The sequence below is a fragment of the Sphaeramia orbicularis genome, chromosome 10 (assembly GCF_902148855.1).
Source record: "Sphaeramia orbicularis chromosome 10, fSphaOr1.1, whole genome shotgun sequence".
In the NCBI taxonomy this organism is placed as follows: domain Eukaryota; kingdom Metazoa; phylum Chordata; class Actinopteri; order Kurtiformes; family Apogonidae; genus Sphaeramia; species Sphaeramia orbicularis.
Genome location: NC_043966.1, coordinates 29592687 through 29609392, shown reverse-complemented (window position 1 = coordinate 29609392; position 16706 = coordinate 29592687). Strand labels below are relative to the sequence as shown.

General features: G+C 39.6%; 2 protein-coding genes across 2 annotated transcripts; one reads left to right on the top strand and one right to left on the bottom strand.

The window, feature by feature from the left end:
- The first annotated feature begins 6667 nt into the window (after window positions 1–6667).
- LOC115426774 (kinesin-like protein KIF3A) lies at window positions 6668–15615 on the top strand. The gene is made up of 13 exons (XM_030144997.1): window positions 6668–6726; window positions 6813–6895; window positions 7030–7140; window positions 7349–7477; window positions 10689–10825; window positions 11415–11626; window positions 11710–11775; window positions 11859–11958; window positions 12043–12167; window positions 12346–12465; window positions 12664–12831; window positions 14876–15026; window positions 15166–15615. The coding sequence occupies exons 1-13, from the start codon at window positions 6676–6678 to the stop codon at window positions 15231–15233; spliced, it is 1521 nt and encodes a 506-aa protein (XP_030000857.1). The 5' UTR covers window positions 6668–6675; the 3' UTR covers window positions 15234–15615.
- On the bottom strand, window positions 15283–16705 carry LOC115426775 (probable UDP-sugar transporter protein SLC35A4). The gene has a single exon (XM_030144998.1). It carries the CDS (start codon window positions 16673–16675, stop codon window positions 15695–15697), a length of 981 nt encoding a protein of 326 aa, XP_030000858.1. The 5' UTR covers window positions 16676–16705; the 3' UTR covers window positions 15283–15694.
- Between the last annotated feature and the right edge of the window lies 1 nt (window position 16706).

The following is a 16706-nucleotide window of genomic DNA, read 5'->3' as shown; positions in this document are numbered from 1 at the left end:
TTGAACATATCCTGAAGATTATTGATGCTTACATCACCTGTCTGGCAGGATAAACTTGCATCTGTTGTTGTAACATGAATCAATACGTGGTTCAAATACACATTTTCTGACATTTGGTGTTTTAAGGTGGATTTTCACCTCTTTGTGTTTTGTTTTTGTTGAAGTATTATAGATTAATTCCACTCTATTCCAAACATATGTTCAAGATCTTTACTAGCTGTTAGTTTCCCACTTAATCATTATTTAGTCCCTGAATCCCTGAGTTGCTGCTCACAGCAACAAGGGAACAAAACTCAACAATTTCCCCTTAAAAGTGAGGCCACATCCTGGTAGAAAGGAGCTACTCACAAAGCATTGTAGCCTTTAGGAGAGAGCTCCAAATGGGAAAAACTCTTGAGAGTAGGAGGACAGTTCAGGTAAGAATAGAAAATGGTTGAATGGCAGAGGTAAAGAAGAAGTATTCTCCAAACGCTGACAATAAATTAATGAAACGCTACAGATTAGATGGTGCAGGTTAATGTTTGTGCTCCACTTCTCAGCAGTCAGGCAATTAGATGGAAGGTGAGCCATTTTTCTCCTATTATTCTCAGATATAAAGTATATATAAAGTATTGATATTAAAAGCTCTCAACAACAGAGGGAATTCACGTACCAGAGCACACATAGAACTACCAAAACCACCAACAAATCAATGCTATATATTCAAAGATTAGATCACACACTGAATAAAGCGTAAAGCTCATTGGTTACACACATCTGTAGAGCCAACACGGCATAACTAACATTAAAATGAAGCTCCTTTAACAGTCAGTCAAAATAACAAAATATAATAAATAACATGAATCAGAGGCAGAGTAGGGCGGGTCATGCCGATGAAAATATTGCTAATTTAGTGCCAGAGCCAGGGCTCTGCTTAGCGCTGGCCACCTCTGGAACCTGATTGGATCCCTCAGGTGCTAGAGCCATCCGAGTTGATTGACAGGTCACTGCTTGTCTCCTTGAAAGATGCGCAATAATTGAAAATGCAAACAAGAAAAGCAGAATAAACGTCTTTCAAATGAGTGACACATATTGAGAGAACCTACTTTCATGGAATACATAATTCTGAGGTAAGTTTTAAGGTGGTTTCAGAATGAGTCACTGTTTTAAACTACTGGTCATATGACTGCACATTTAGAAAAGAGATTTTATCGCCAATAGTTAAACTATGTGAGTAGGCTAAAGTTATGAAAGGCTAACGTTTTGAAAGGCTACATCATCCTGTGTTTGTCTCATGTTGAATACATTTACATTCATGCAGCTGCTTGTGTGACCAGTAATACCTACAAACTGCTCCTGATCAAGTCAAGATCATTTGATAATAGTGAGCAAATACTACTGACAGATTTTTGGGTAAACTAAATAGAGTAGTCTGTTTCTAAAATGGCGTTTTTCTGGACTACTTTAAAAAGAAAAAAAAAGGGCAAAAATGGAGAGTATACCGACTTCTCCAAGGACCACTACACAATTATGTCAATCCCTAGAATAGAAAAAGATCTGTTTGGAATTGTCCAAACAAGGTCAGAGCTGTCACAGTTTAGTCTGAACCGTGGATCAACGCTGAACATAGCAAAGATAATCCATTACATAACAAGTGGTGCCAGCACAACAAACCCTGCCCCTCACACATATTGTAACTTATTTTGGCATTGATCCATCTGATGTCATCATATCTATGTGTGTGCTGATGTCAGCAAATCAATTGCCTCTATATATGTGCCAAGTTTGAAGTAAATTTAGACAAAGTTGATGTTTTTATAGACATTTGAAATTTCGCCATTATGAGATAAGATTGAAAAAAATTCACAAAAAATTTGAACTTTTACCTACTTTTCCCAAAATGTAACTATGTCTATTCTGGATCACTGGCAGTCTATAAACTCAGTCTGGTATAAATTCAACCAATAGTTTTGCTGCTACAGATATGTTAACTTTCGCCCATTATTAATGGGGAAAAGAAGATGTAGAAAATTCATAAAAAATTGAAACTTTGACCTACTGTTCCCAAAATATAATAACATCTATTCTGGGTCACTGGCAATCTGTAAAGCAAATTTGGTATGAATTCAACCCATAGTTTTGCTGCTAGAGTGTTAAGAAAGAGAGAAAGAAAGAACAATACCCATTGCCTCCCCTTCAGAGGGTGAGGTAATAACTTTGTACCTTTATAAGCCTCAGAATCAAACTCACCCATGTTGAAGAACCTGTGATTTCAGCATCAAACTCCGTTCTTTAAATCTAAAGCTGTGTCTGGTGTTGTTTCTTAATGGTTCTCATCCCACCTAATCACTTTCTGACACTTTGGTTAAAGATGTTGATTTCTTTTTATATTTCAAACACTACATATAGCACCTTTAAAGTATGGCCTATAATATATTTAACTGGGAGGTTCAGTACTTAATAGTTAATTACATCATGTTTTGATAAAGACTAAATTCACTGACTGCTCCTATTGACTGTACTGTCCATTCTATGCCCATTATCCATAAGAACGGGTTTTATTTCTTCCTTTTGTCTCAGTCAGTCATCTTTTAGAAGAATGAGTCGAGATCAGCCACACATAATGGTTTTATTCCTTCCTCTGAGAGCTGTTCTGAGGATTTCCTATTTCCTCAATCACTCATAAGCCATGACTCCGTGCGAGAAATTTTTAACATATGGAAAGGATTGGAGCTGTGTGAGGGGATTCTTACAGTGTTTGCGAATACAGCATCTGGAGTGATCATTTCTTTTAAATCTCAACTCATTCACACAAGTCCAGGGTTTATTCACCACCCACACACTTTAGATGGGCTTTACAAAACCATGGATTTAACCTTTGCTGTGTGGACTGAGAAAGCGCTCTAAAAACTGAGGAAGGTTTTAGTGCATCCAGAGTTACCTGAAGTGTAATATTCTATTTTATTTTATTTATTTGACAAGGAATATAAATTTCAACATTTTTCTTCAAAATAACATGCAACTGACTTTTGCAGAAAGTGGATGGATGGATGGATGGATGGATGGATGGATGTTCACTACACAACACTATTGGAGGTTATGTGGGACTATGGAGGTCAGCCATTCACACATTTTCTGGAAGTGTACAAAATAAGACCATAATGCGACTATTAAAATCAAATTCGGCCACAAAATTCCAAATATCTGCTTTGTAATGTATCTTAGGAACATTGTTGATGTTGTGATAGGTAAAAAACTATTATGTGAAGTAAAAAGAAAAGCTGTTACTCGGAATTGGCTTAGCATGAACACACCAAAGCCAGATCAGTGGCTGGAAATTGTTCAAGAATATTTGTGTTTTGTACAAGTTGATATACTGAGAACCAAAGAAGACACTTTCGTCAAAAACTGGAAAAAGTGTAAGTGATGCTTTTACTATCTGACTGGAACGACACCATACTGTACTGCATGAATTCCAGGCAGCTGGTCAGACTGTATATTTTGTCACTGTATTTGTCTGTTTATACATTTTTGTGAAAATTTAATAAAAACTTAAGACAATAAAATTTCAACTAATGTGATGTATGTGGGTTTCCTAGCTGTTTGGAATATAGAAAGTTTTTCCAATTTGACTGAAATTAAAACAAACAAGTTTGAAGGCTAGCAATTAACAAACATGCACAGCCAAGCATTAAAACTAAGAACAATGGAAACAGAACAGGAGGATAATATTCGATTAGATTACATTTTACTAGTGCTGTCAGACGATTAAAATTTTTAATCAGATTAATCACAGGGTTGCTGTGGATTAATTTCAATTAATCAAGATTAAATATCATTCATTTTTAATCTATATTAATCGCATTTCATTTTGCATGAGCAAACAGACTCAAGAAACAAGAAAATATATTTGCACTTAACATGTTTGTCACAAGCTGGGTGACGTGTTAGCTGAAGTGCTAGCAGAATCCCAGACTAACATGCTTTGTATTAATGTAGTATTTTAAGCTGGAAGTACTTCAGTGAAACGAACACTCCTTCCTGCAGAGTGTGCATAATACTTTATGTTCCGTCTTGGTTTCTTTGTCCTCATATTTCCATCCAGACGGCCAACGTACTGTTTAGCGTCTTCCATCTTTATGGGTTGGTTCTGCTGCCTGTCACTACCAGATCAACTGACCATTTGTGCATGCGTAACGGTAACTCTACTTGGACAAACTGCCAGAGATGTGTTGGCAGAGACGTTCAGAGTCATTCTGTGCTGCAGATGGGTTAATTGCGTTAAAATTTTTAATCAGATTAATTATGATGATGGATTAATCCACGTTAACGCATTAATTTTAACAGCGCTAATACACATGTCTCACTCTAAGTCCTTGTTTCACCCTTGTTTTGAAAACTTTAAAATCAATTCATGTTTTTATCCCTGATGGTGAGGTTTTCTGAGTCTGTGGGCTTCTAAAATCATAACCCCTTTGCTTGAGGGCATGTCAGCGTGGACCTTTCTCTTCGATGAAATCTTTTGCTCTTTCACTTTCTCTTGTTGCTACATTCGTGGGTTACCGGGCTCAAACGGTCCTGCCTGACAAGTGACTGACTCATCTGGATCTGTCTGGGAGTCCATCTCTCAGATGGAGGTGCTGAACGTGCCACTTTATTCCCCTCTTTCATCGCTTCACCTGAAATCTCCTGGCCTCACAGACGGCAGCCTCACCTCCCTCCAGACTCTCCGTACGCCCCCGACTCTCACCCCTGCCCTCATCTAACTTCATGTCAGCAAGAACTGATTCTCAATTTTCCACTATACACATCGCCTCCGGGGGCTGAAGGTGCCTCTGGATGCTACATCTATCCCACTCAGTGATCACTGGGGTGAGCTCATGAATAGAAATGAATGGTGTCTGACACAAAAGTATAAATACAAAGAATGAACAAAGAAGTCTGACGTGTGAACTCATTTGTTCTTAGAACTCATACAGTGGCAATTTTATACAGTTAAAGAAAAGGGGTTTTAATTCATTCCTGCTCTGACCTCTGTCCATCTCAGTAACTGGATCCTGATCACTTGGATCAGTGAAAGTAGATTCTGGCTCATTAATAATTCATCTCAGTGTAATGAAATCCAGATGAACCAGTGTCTATGGTAGACAGGAGCACTGGACAGCTATTGGAAACATGAATTCACCTGTAAGTACTTCTTTTTTTTTTTTTTTTTAATAATAAATATACCAATATAAAGTATTAAAACAGAAATCAAGCTGTGTTACTGACCAATCTGTGTTTTTACAGATGTGTGAAGAATCAGTAAGAGTGGGGGTTGTACTTACAACACTGCCAGGTAAAGATATCCAAAAACATCAACGCTGTTCATCTACTTTTGTTTCTGTTGCTGAATGAGTGAATAAATGTCTGTTTTTAGAGGATAAAAGCTGTGTAGTTATAGCTGAAGATGGACATGGAGTGGACTTCACATCAGGAAAGGATGAGGTAAAACATGACCCTTCACACACTCAATATGCTGTTGTTTATTTTTCTGCAAACCCCCAGGTTTTTGTTTTGTTTTGTTTTATTTGTTTTCATCAGGCAGTGAAGTCCTTCCCATTTGACCAAGTTGTTACTGTTGACAACATACAGGTAAAGAGGACCTTCTTACTAAAATGACTGTTGTAATTAGCACCTACATAAACTATGACTTCTGGAGAATATGGATACACATGAATAACCAATTAATCCATCTGTCAAAGGGCTAAGCAAAGTCAAAACTCATTTTTATTTGGGTGGGGGTTGGAGGATAGTCATGTTTTACTTTAGAGAGAGTTGGAGCTGATCTTTTACTGTTTCTGTCCTTGTTCTGCATATGTTATGTTTGAATAAGTGTTTCAAAAAGAATGAAATGGTGTATTTGTGGTCTATTTCCTTGGTTGGTCATGCTTTATTACCCCACCCCCTGAAGTAGAGGCAAGGGGTATTGTTTTTAGTTCGGTTTATTTTGTTTGTTTGTTAACACTTAAGCAGCAAAACTATTGGTTGAATTCATACCAAACTGGGTTTATAAATTGCCAGTGACCCAGAATAGATGTCAATACATTTTGGGAAAAGGTGGTTAAAGTTTACATTTTTTATGAATTTTTTAAAATCTTTTTTCTCCCCCATTTACTTATGGGTGAAATTTCAAATGACTATAAATGTTTCAGTTTACTTCAAACCTGGCACATACATAGAAGCAGTTGATATGCTGACATCAGCTGGACCGATACCAAAATAAGCTACAATATGTGCAAGGGGCGGGGTTTGTTGTACCTGGTACCCCTGTTAATATTTGGTTTTGATGGAGTGCAAGGGATAACTATAAAGTCACTACTAATTGACTTAAACTGGCGCAATTATTCAACTTCACAAAGTTATCAAGATGCCCATCCTGTCTGGAACCTAAACATCTGCCTGTAAATGTGCAGGGGATTCACTCAGACCTCCTGCAGCCTCTTATGGAGTCCATACTCAAAGGTTTTAATGGAGCAGTGCTGATATGTGGAGCATCCACAGAGACCGTGACTTCTCTGATCGACCACAGTGTCATCAAACAGGTAAAGACTGAAACACAACAGCACATAAAACTGAAAACTTCTGCGCTACGTTCACTCACTGTTAAAATAATCCTCCACTGTGTTTTAGATTTTGACAAATCTGTTTAACCGCATGTCATCACAACTGAAAGAAGAGTCATTCATTTCTGTGTCACTTCTACAGGTTTGTGCCTCCGTCTGACTGCATACAAAAGTGTTGCACACATATTAATCTGGTCCAGAATGAGCTCTGATTCTTTTTCCTGTTAGTTTTATCCAGACGGCAGCGCTGTCGACATCCTGAACCCCAACAGACAAAGCCTAAAACCAGTCAGTCACCCAGTTCTTGGAAGGTCAGTGTGGATGATCATGTCACACAGATAAATGACAAAACATACACTGATGAATGATCAGGGCAACACTTACACCTGTCAGGAGAGGTTTTATTGAGATGTGGTGAATTAAAATATCTCAGTATTTTCCTCAGACTAACAGGAGGTATAAGCGAGGTGTGTGTGAGCTCAACAGAAGAAGCCTATGCTGTGTATGAAACACACAGACAGACACTGAAGGCCAGTCCAGGCTCTATTTCCAGCAGGTAGGTCACATTAACTGCAGCCAGGTAACCCATTAACTGAATTAACTGATTCATTACAATAGCTGATTACAATGAGGTTAAGTGTTGGTGCATCAGTAATTGTATTGTCTCCTCCAGTGTTGGTCATGTTGTTCATCACATAATTTCTGAATGAATTAATACCCGCTGTGTGGCGATTCTCATGTTCACGGTGTATATTTCTCCACAGATGTAGTTTCCTGTTCTCAGTATCCGTGGAGTGGAAACTCCATCCAGAGGAGGAGGAGTCTGAAGTTTGCCGCAGCAGACTGCAGCTGTTCATCCTGGCAGGAGGAGCCAGCAGGACCGACCTCAGAGGGTCAGTTTTACAGCGAGCTATCCATTACACAGGCCAGACCAACTAAAAATGATGTACTAATTTAAGCTGAGAGCAAAAGCACAATTCTGTGTGTGTGGTCACCTATTTGTGACAGTAAAGGACTGGTGGTAAAGTCATCCAGCGCTTATACGTCACTGTCAAAAGTTTAGAAACACCTGGTTTTATTGTTTTTTGGTGACATATGCATGTTTTTATTGTTTATGTGCAACAAACCAGGTGATTTAATGGTATGAAGATAAATATTGAATATGCAAATGAATGGGTAAATGTAAACATGTTAGTATCAAAATTTAAAAAACAGTTAAGGTTTTTCATCAAAAATCCTCCCTTTGCAGTTACTTTTACAGTTAGTTTCTCCAAAAAATGACTTTAAATACATTGTTATGTCTCTTGTAAAATTTGTCAAAGTTGTTTTGGATGTACTTTTTCTGGCCTTGCAATTCAGTTCATTCCACAGCATTTCAATAGGATTTAATTCCAGCAAATGTGCAGGACATTCCATTAGATAACACTCCAAATGACTGTCTTCTCTCTAAAAAACCCTTGGACTATAATGTTTGAGTCATTGTTTTGTTGTGTGTTAGTGCTGAGGTATGAATTGGTTTTGTGTTACAGACTGACTTGTATCAGTGTTGAACCACCAAACTGTTTGTCATCGTTTTTAATGCGTCATTGCATTCGATTATGGCCTAAAGAGTTTTTAACCTACGAATTGACATGTTCTCTAAACCTCTTGTAAACAGAAGTGGAATGTGACAATGCTACATGTATTTCAACCAAAATCTACTCTCATTGCCACAGGTGACAGTTCGATGAATATTAAGCAGTCCCTCCAGGATTTCGCAGGATTTTTTTTTCATTATTGTGACTTAAAATGCCTGATTTTGCGGCAGCTTTTCCCAAAAATTGCGGTGAAAGTTGCGATGATTTGAGGCTTCTTTTATTAAAGTCACAGGAACATGGGCATTTGCAAATGACCTAGAACAGTCTTTTTTGAGTTTTTAGCCTTAAAAAGCACCAGGAAGCCATGATTTTAAACAAAACAGGCTTTTTTTCATTCATTCATTTGTTTGTTTTGAGCAGCCAATGAGAGCGAAGCGTCACAGAACACCAGCCAATCAGAGCGGAGCGTGACAGAACGTCAGCCAATGAGAGTGGAGCATCACAGAACATAAGCCAGTGAGAGCGCAGCGTCACAGAACACCAACCAATGAGAGAGCAGCATCACAGAACATTAACCAATCAGAGCGCAGCATCACAGAACGTAAGCCAATGTGAGTGGAGCTTCACAGAACGTCAGCAAATTAGAGAGCACAGTGTCACAGAATGTCAACCAATGAGAACGCAGTGTCACGGAATGCCAGCCAATGAGAGCACACTGTCACGGAACAACAACCCATCAGAGTGCAGCGTCACAGAACGCCAGCCAATGAGAGCGCAGCATCACAGAATATCAACCAATGAGAGCACAGCATCACAGAACATCAGCCAATGAGAGGGCACCATCACAGAACGCCAGCCAATGAGAGCACAGCATCACAGAATGTCAGCCAATCAGCCAATCAGAGCAGAGTGTCACCGAACGTCAGCCAATCAGAGCGCAGCGTCACGGAACGTCAGCCAATGAGAGCGCAGCATTACAGAAGATCAACCAGTCAGTGTGCAGTGTCACAGAACGTCAGCCAATGAGAGTGCAGCGTCACAGAACATCAACCAATCAGAGCGCAGCGTCACAGAACGTCAGCCAATGACAGTGGAGCATCACAGAACACCAGCCAATGAGAGTTCAGCATCACAGAACGTCAGCCAATCAGAGCAGAGCGTCACAGAACGCCAGCCAATGAGAGCGCAGCGTCACAGAACGCCAGCCAATGAGAGCGGAGCGTCACAGAACGTCAGCCAATCAGAGCGGAGCGTCACAGAACGTCAGCCAATGAGAGCGGCGCGTCAAAGAACGTCAGCCAATCAGAGCGGAGCGTCACAGAACGCCAGCCAATGAGAGCGCAGCATCACAGAACGCCAGTCAATGAGAGCGCAGCGTCACAGAACGTCAACCAATGAGAGCGGAGCGTCACAGAATGTCAGCCAATCAGAGCGGAGCATCACAGAACGCCAGCCAATCAGAGCGCAGCGTCACAGAACGCCAACCAATCAGAGGGCAGCATCACAGAACATCAGCCAATGACAGTTCAGCATCACAGAACGTCAGCCAATCAGAGTGGAGCGTCACAGAACACCAGCCAATGAGAGCATAGGGTCACCCAACCTGAGAGCCTGATCCTTAGTTTTTCTCTTTCCTGTTGTGCTGTTACACAGTTATAACAAACATTTTTTGTAATAAATAACTTATATATACAAATGCAATGGAGAACAACATCACTTTCATCCAAATACATGCAGTACGTTATTAATCAGTCCCTCCAGGATTTTGCAGGATGTTTTTGATATTTGCGGCCTAAAATGCCTGATTTTGCAGCAGCTTTTTCAAAAAATTGTGGTGAAAGTTGTGATAATTTGAGGCTTCTTTTATTAAAGTCACAGGAACATGGGCATTTGCAAGTTACCTAGAACAGTCTTTTTTGAGTTTTTAGCCTTAAAAAGCACCAGGAGGCAATGATTTTAAACAAAAGAGGGTTTTTTTCATTCATTCATTTATTTATTTTGAGCAGAGGAAAAATGTAAACATTTTTTGTGTACAAGGAACTAATATCAGAGCAAATACATTAATAAAGATGATCAAGACAAAATAACAATTGCCATGTACACTAGTAATAACAAAATAAATTCAATATGTACTGCTCAAAAAGGAGTGGGAAGAAGAAAACTTATTAAATCCCACCCCCATCTCACATTTATACAACACAACACATGACTTGTGCTGTGTGTTTTTTTGCTGTGTGTTTGGTCAAAATAAACCTTCACATGCTTAAATTACACAGTTTAATTTAAACAACCAGAACATGCATGTGTCTCTCAAAAAACATGTTGAACCACACACAACACCTATTCAGGACATGCATAAGAAAATATACTGTACATCTGCATACAATATAATTGATAATCTGATTTTGGAGGTTGTTGATGAATGCTGTCAAAAAAAAAAAAAAAAAGCCTGGTACCATCTCTCCTGAATCCATCAGTTGTTAATAGTGCATAATGTGCTCAGTGGTAATAGCTGTATGTTTTCCAGAGTCAGCCCACTGGTGAAGATTTTGGATCAAATCCCTTGTGAAGCCACAACCGATGACAAACTCCTCCCTTTCCTGTTAAAAGATACTTTGACAGGAAATAGCAGGACCGTCCTCATCTACTGTATCCATCCTCAAGGTACATGATTCTCTGCAAGTTCAATTTCAGATAACCCATAAAGACCCAAGCAGCCACTGGCAACCAAACCATCTACTGATCTAAAATGTTTAAGAACTTCTGAACCACTAAATATATCAACACATTGAAATAATTGGTGTAAAATGCAGTTTTTCATCTTTTCATGGTCATCAGTTCTGTAGTGAATATAGAAACACCCTCATCTTCTACAACACTGATTCACCAGTAAAACCCATGGAGTTGGATCAATAACAGTGGATGGAAACACTTGTTTTATGTTCAGTTAATGATATATTTTACTGAAAAAAATCCCTATTTCTTCAGTTTTCTCTGTTTCTGATATAATATCCTTTGACTGTACTCTAAGCTTTAATGAACATCTACATGACCAGTGAATTAAATATGGAAAAATACAAGATTTACACTGAAAAATGCAAAATACAGAGCATAATATTACGATAAATAAGTAATAAATCACTTAAGAAAGGTTCAATATAGAGAAAAATGTATTTGGGAACTGCCACAGTAGTAGCACTGGGTCTTTATGGGTTAAGTCGGAGTAAACCGAACTCTGCTTTGTTTCCCCCAGGTTTTCTAGACAATGAGACCCCATCTGCTTTAGTTTTGGCCCAGAAAGTGAGAAGTTTAGTAACAAAGCTGACAGTTGTTCGCTGGCGTCCACAAGCAACTGAACAAGAGATTCGAGAAAAAATCATGGCCCTGAGAACCAAGATGATGTCAGAGGGGGAGAATGAAATTCACAACACCTACAAGCTCGCAGAGTTGATTCAAGACCTACAGGTACTTTAGTCAGTGAAAAGATTCATTACATGTTGTGTTATTTTTTCTTTTTCGTGAGTTGCACTGTGTGATCTCTCCAACAGGTTGTGAAAAATCAGTCATGGGAGAAGAGGCGAGAAGAGTCCAACAAGATGAAAATTAAAACAAAGGTTTGGCTTAAAATGATCACAATTATACAGCAAAAAGTGTGTCTTACCAACATAGTAAAACATGTTTTGTATTGTTTTGGCAGGATTATCAGTTGGAAAATAATAGTGAGCAAATGGAGATACCAGACACAGTGAAACATTTACAGGAGCAGCTGAGGAAAGAGATGGAAGAACACATCACAGGTAATGTAGTGTGTGATCCTAAATAGGTCAACTCCTCTGTAGAAGGGCAGCCGTGACCCGTGTCTTCTGTTTGACAAACTGCAGACGGTAAAGGAGACATGAGGACAATCCAGGAACGGGTAGGACGAATCCAGCAACTGAGGGACGCTCTCAGAGATGAGACAGTGAAACACGGCGCCGCTACAGATAAAGCTGATATTAGTCAACAAGTAATTTAATTCATCTACCTCCTGCAGTGTTAAGCTAAATAATGCACACCTGCATATTTGGTTCTGAAATGTGTTTACGAGTTTGTATGAATACTCTACTGAACATATAAATAAGATTTATGTGCGCAGGGGAGGGCTACCCACAGTAAGCCATTTATTTTGCCAATTTAATGATCAGTCTCAGCTGGAATACAACAAAGCACAAGAGCGGAGGAGGCAACTACAGGAGGATCATGGGAGATTAATTCAGGAGGAGGTGGAAAAGATGGAGAGAGAATTGGCACAAGAACAGCTACCGGTAAGATAATGAGATACACTGTTGTTTAACATTATTCAGTTTGTGATCTATCTTAGCTGAGGATGCTGAGTCAGTGGAAATTAATGCAAGGCTAGATTTTTTTTTTTTTTTTTTTGTGGGTAGTGGGAAGCATCGCATTTGCAACTTAATTCTGTTATTTCCCTGCATTTTTGATGGTTTCATCCATTCTCGCGCTAGACAGAGGGCCCCCAGAGAGAGCTGCTGGTGCTGACCAAAGAGAGGCAGGTCCTGGTGCTGCAGATAGAAGCCCTGCGCGCTGAGGCCCAGCAGGCGGAGAGAGACCTGCACGATCAATACCACAGACACCAGGCCGAGCTGCACTGTCTGAGGGAAGACAGTCTCCAGGTGGGACGGCTTGAGCTCGATGTTCATTGATCCGAATAATCATGTCACATTTTATATGTCTTATTTTCACAATTACCCACAGATTTAATTTTTTTTTAAATTTCACCTTTTGTCAATAAGTCTCTTTCTTTCTTTGTTACCTTCCTGACTGTCTTTCAATAATGATGCCTCAGTGAGTCCAAGTTCTCATCTGTATGAGACACGGGGATGACATAATTATAAATATACATTTAAATAAGTTACTTAAATATAACTTATTCACTCTCTATAACAACTACTCCCATGCTCATGCGAATATTGCATTCTTAGTTAAAGTACCTGCCAAGTTTCACTGAAAACAGAAGCTTTAAAGTCTTGGTTTAAAAGATGTTTCTCAGTTCAGACTTGTGCAGATCATTCCTGTAATGAGGTGCAGAGTATTGGAGACCAGCTTACCCGGGTTCAGTTAGAAGGAACTATAAAAGCCAGTCTCTGATGTCTGAACACAACTAAAGATGTTAAATACAGTCTATGAGTCCATAAGTATTTGGACAATGACATAAATTTTGTCATTTTCTCTGTCACCATAGTGGATCTGAAAGGAAGCAAACAAGTGTTAATAAAATGTTGCAATAACCATTAAGGAATTGCAACCATCCCTCCCTTTTCAGAGGCCCAAAAGTAATTGGACAAACTAAGATTGTTGGTTTTTTGAGGGTCTTTCTTCCTTCAGTTTATTCTTCAGCAACTGGAAAAGTGCTTTCTTGGGTCGAGGTGACTGATTGGACCACTGAAGATCATCTAGATTTTTTTTTAGCTTCAGAAGTTCTTGTGTTGCTTTTGCAGTATTTTTTGGGTCATTATCCATCTGCCAAACAAATCACTGTCTGGCAGGCCCGTTTATTTCATCCTGTTCCTTTTATCATCATCACATCATCAGTAAACACCCCTGACCGCCATAGATGTTCATGCCATAACTCCACCCCCTCCATGTTGGACACATAGCATGATCATGAAACACTTTTACCCTCATCAAACTTTTCTATTACCATCATTCTGGAGCAATTTCATCTTGGTTTATTCTATCCAGATAATCTGATTCAGGCAGTTTTTTATTTATTTATTTTTTCTAAAATACATATGTTTTCTGCCTGATTCTAATCTGTCCTTCCCGCTGTTGTTGGTTTGCACCATGTTGTTAAATCTGTGTATTTACTTTTATGAAGACATCTTGATTGTGAACTTTGATAATGACACACCTACACCCTCATGTGTGTTCTGGACTTGGCTGGATGTTGTAAAATAAAGGATGCTGTTTAGTTGTCTTCCATGGTCTTCCAAGCCTTTTGTTGTTGCTGAGCTCACCAGTGGATTAATTTTTAAGAAGGTACAAAGTTGTTGATTTGGCTACTCATTTTTGATCTTCTGTTTGATAGAATTATTTTTGTTTTATTTATTGAATACAGTCTCCTTCACTTGCATTGACCCCTCTTTGGATCTCATATTGAGGATTCCAGTGAACAGCTACCGAATGTGAATTCAACATTCTGAATCAACTCCAAACATTTTATCTGCTTTGTCATAAAATAACCAGAGAACAGGACACATCTGGACATGAAACTGCTTGTCAAGCAGTTTACAATTACTTCTAAGGCTCTGAAAATGCATTTATATTAAAATGGTTGCAATTCCTTAAATTGTCAATGTTTGTTGGAACTTCTTGAATTAAAGCTTAAAGTCCACACTTTAATCACATCTTGATTGATTCCTTTTAGATCAACTGTGGCGGTGTCAAGGTAAAATACCAATATTTGTGCTACTGTCCAAGTACTTATAGATCTGACTGTATCTTGGCTGGTTAGAAAGCAAGGTTTTCTACATGAAAATGCATGTTTGCTTAATAGGTGCAGTTTAAAACAGAGAATTTTATAGAATGTACCATCTGGAGAATAAACAGTGATGGATGCATCAAGTTACACACTGTACCACTGTGTAAACAAAAATGAAAAGCAAATGAGAAGTAATGCATTTGTTGGTGTTTGTGATATGTTTTGCTGCTGTCTAGGTGTTCAGAGTGTTTCGTGAGGTGAGTGAGGAGCAGAGGAAAGTGTCGGAAAGCAGATACAGGAGTGTGCTGCTGGAGGCTGTGCAGGATGCCGTTTACTTGTCTGCTCAGAACCAGCAGCTGCAGGCTGACAACAAACAACTCTGTAAAGGTCAGTGGACGCATCTAAACGTCTTCCAGGCTGACTGTTAGTTTAGAGATATAACGTAACCTCTGAAGTACAACAGAACCAGAGTGCTTAGAGATATTTCTTCCCATAACATGTTTTTTTTTCCCTTCCCCTTTTACAGCTCTGGGAGAGTTAAAGGACGCTCTAGCTGTGAGGAGTGATCGTAAAGCTGAACCATTAACTCAATAATGACTCAAATGAATGGATCAATGGGAATCTGTAAATCATGAAGGCAAAGCAGGGTTTCACAGTTTATTATCATATTAACACACCATTTGTATTTTATCTTTGAGACTGTTTTTGGCAGAGGATGGGATACAAAAACCAAATCAACAAGATGAATACAGCAGCTCTCTTCTGAAATGTCAAGACTCACACTATAATGTGAATTTACTTACAACATAAACATCAGTTAAATTAAACCTTAAATATGATGAAAATTCTTACATTTTTCCATCATCTGACTAATTTATTTGTCCTGTGGTTATAAAACAAATGTGCCTGGGTGAAAAATCAGTCAAGTTTCCAAACAGAAGAAAGGCTGCAAGTTAAAAGGCAAAGAAGTTGCATGTAAAACTGCATCTGAAAAACTAAGCATTTTTGATAAAGAGCAATCATGATGGTTTTGGGTTAAAATAGAGCATGTGGTTCTATCTGTAGTAAAGGTAAGCTGCCAGCCCAATCATAGAAACAGGAAGGAGGAAAAAAGGAGTGAGCTGCAGCCCCAACATGGCCCATGACAACAGGGCATTAACCAGCATGGAGCAGGAAATGACAAACAGTCTGGTGATTCCACTCCCATGCTTAAGCACCACAGACATCAGGAGTCCGTTAGCTGCCTGTCCCGCTATAATGGCCCAAACCACTCCCGAGTACCCCTCCAGGAAGCTCTTTTCACTGGTCGCAGCAGAGAATGAGGACAGCCCGTTAATGACCACGCCAAACACATAGAGGTAGAGGTTCTGCAGGCTGAGGGGCAGCCTCTGGCTCTTCAGCACCATCTCTGTATAAACTGCAGCCAGGCCTGAAACACAGCAGTACACCAGCACAAGGAAAAGCCCCCAAGCTGTGATATGAAGCCTGGGACGTTCATCAGCCTCGGCCTTCCTCTCAAGGTCTCCAACATCCAGGCTACTATAGCTGTGACAGACTCCTGCCACCATGAGGAGCCCAAGAGCAAACCACTGACCCAGCCGGAGCCTCTTGCCCAGGCAGAAGGAGTACAGCAGCGCAGTGGAGGCAATTTTCAGGTTGCTGAGGACTTGGTATGAGCTTGGATCCATGTAGGTCTGCATGACTACAACTAAGTTGTTATTAAGTGCATAGAGAATGGCAGGAACTGCGTAGGGAGCCACAAGGACTAGTGGTGGAAAAGCATGTAAGGCAGCTATACCCCCAGTCAGGATTAGAGTCGCCAAGGATATAACGAGTTTGGCTAACTCGATCATCACCACACATGAAGAGGGGTTGAATGGGACTTCACCGTTTATCTTGGTGAGTGTGATGAGTGGTGCATGTGAGCCATAAATGAAGACCATCAGGACAAAGAGGGCAGCCCACTGGAGCTGCTTCCTCCACTGTTTCCTGTGTCGTACTGAGGATGTAGGCCCCACGTTCTGGATCACAATCATCTTAAATGACACTAAATAAACTCCTTTAATT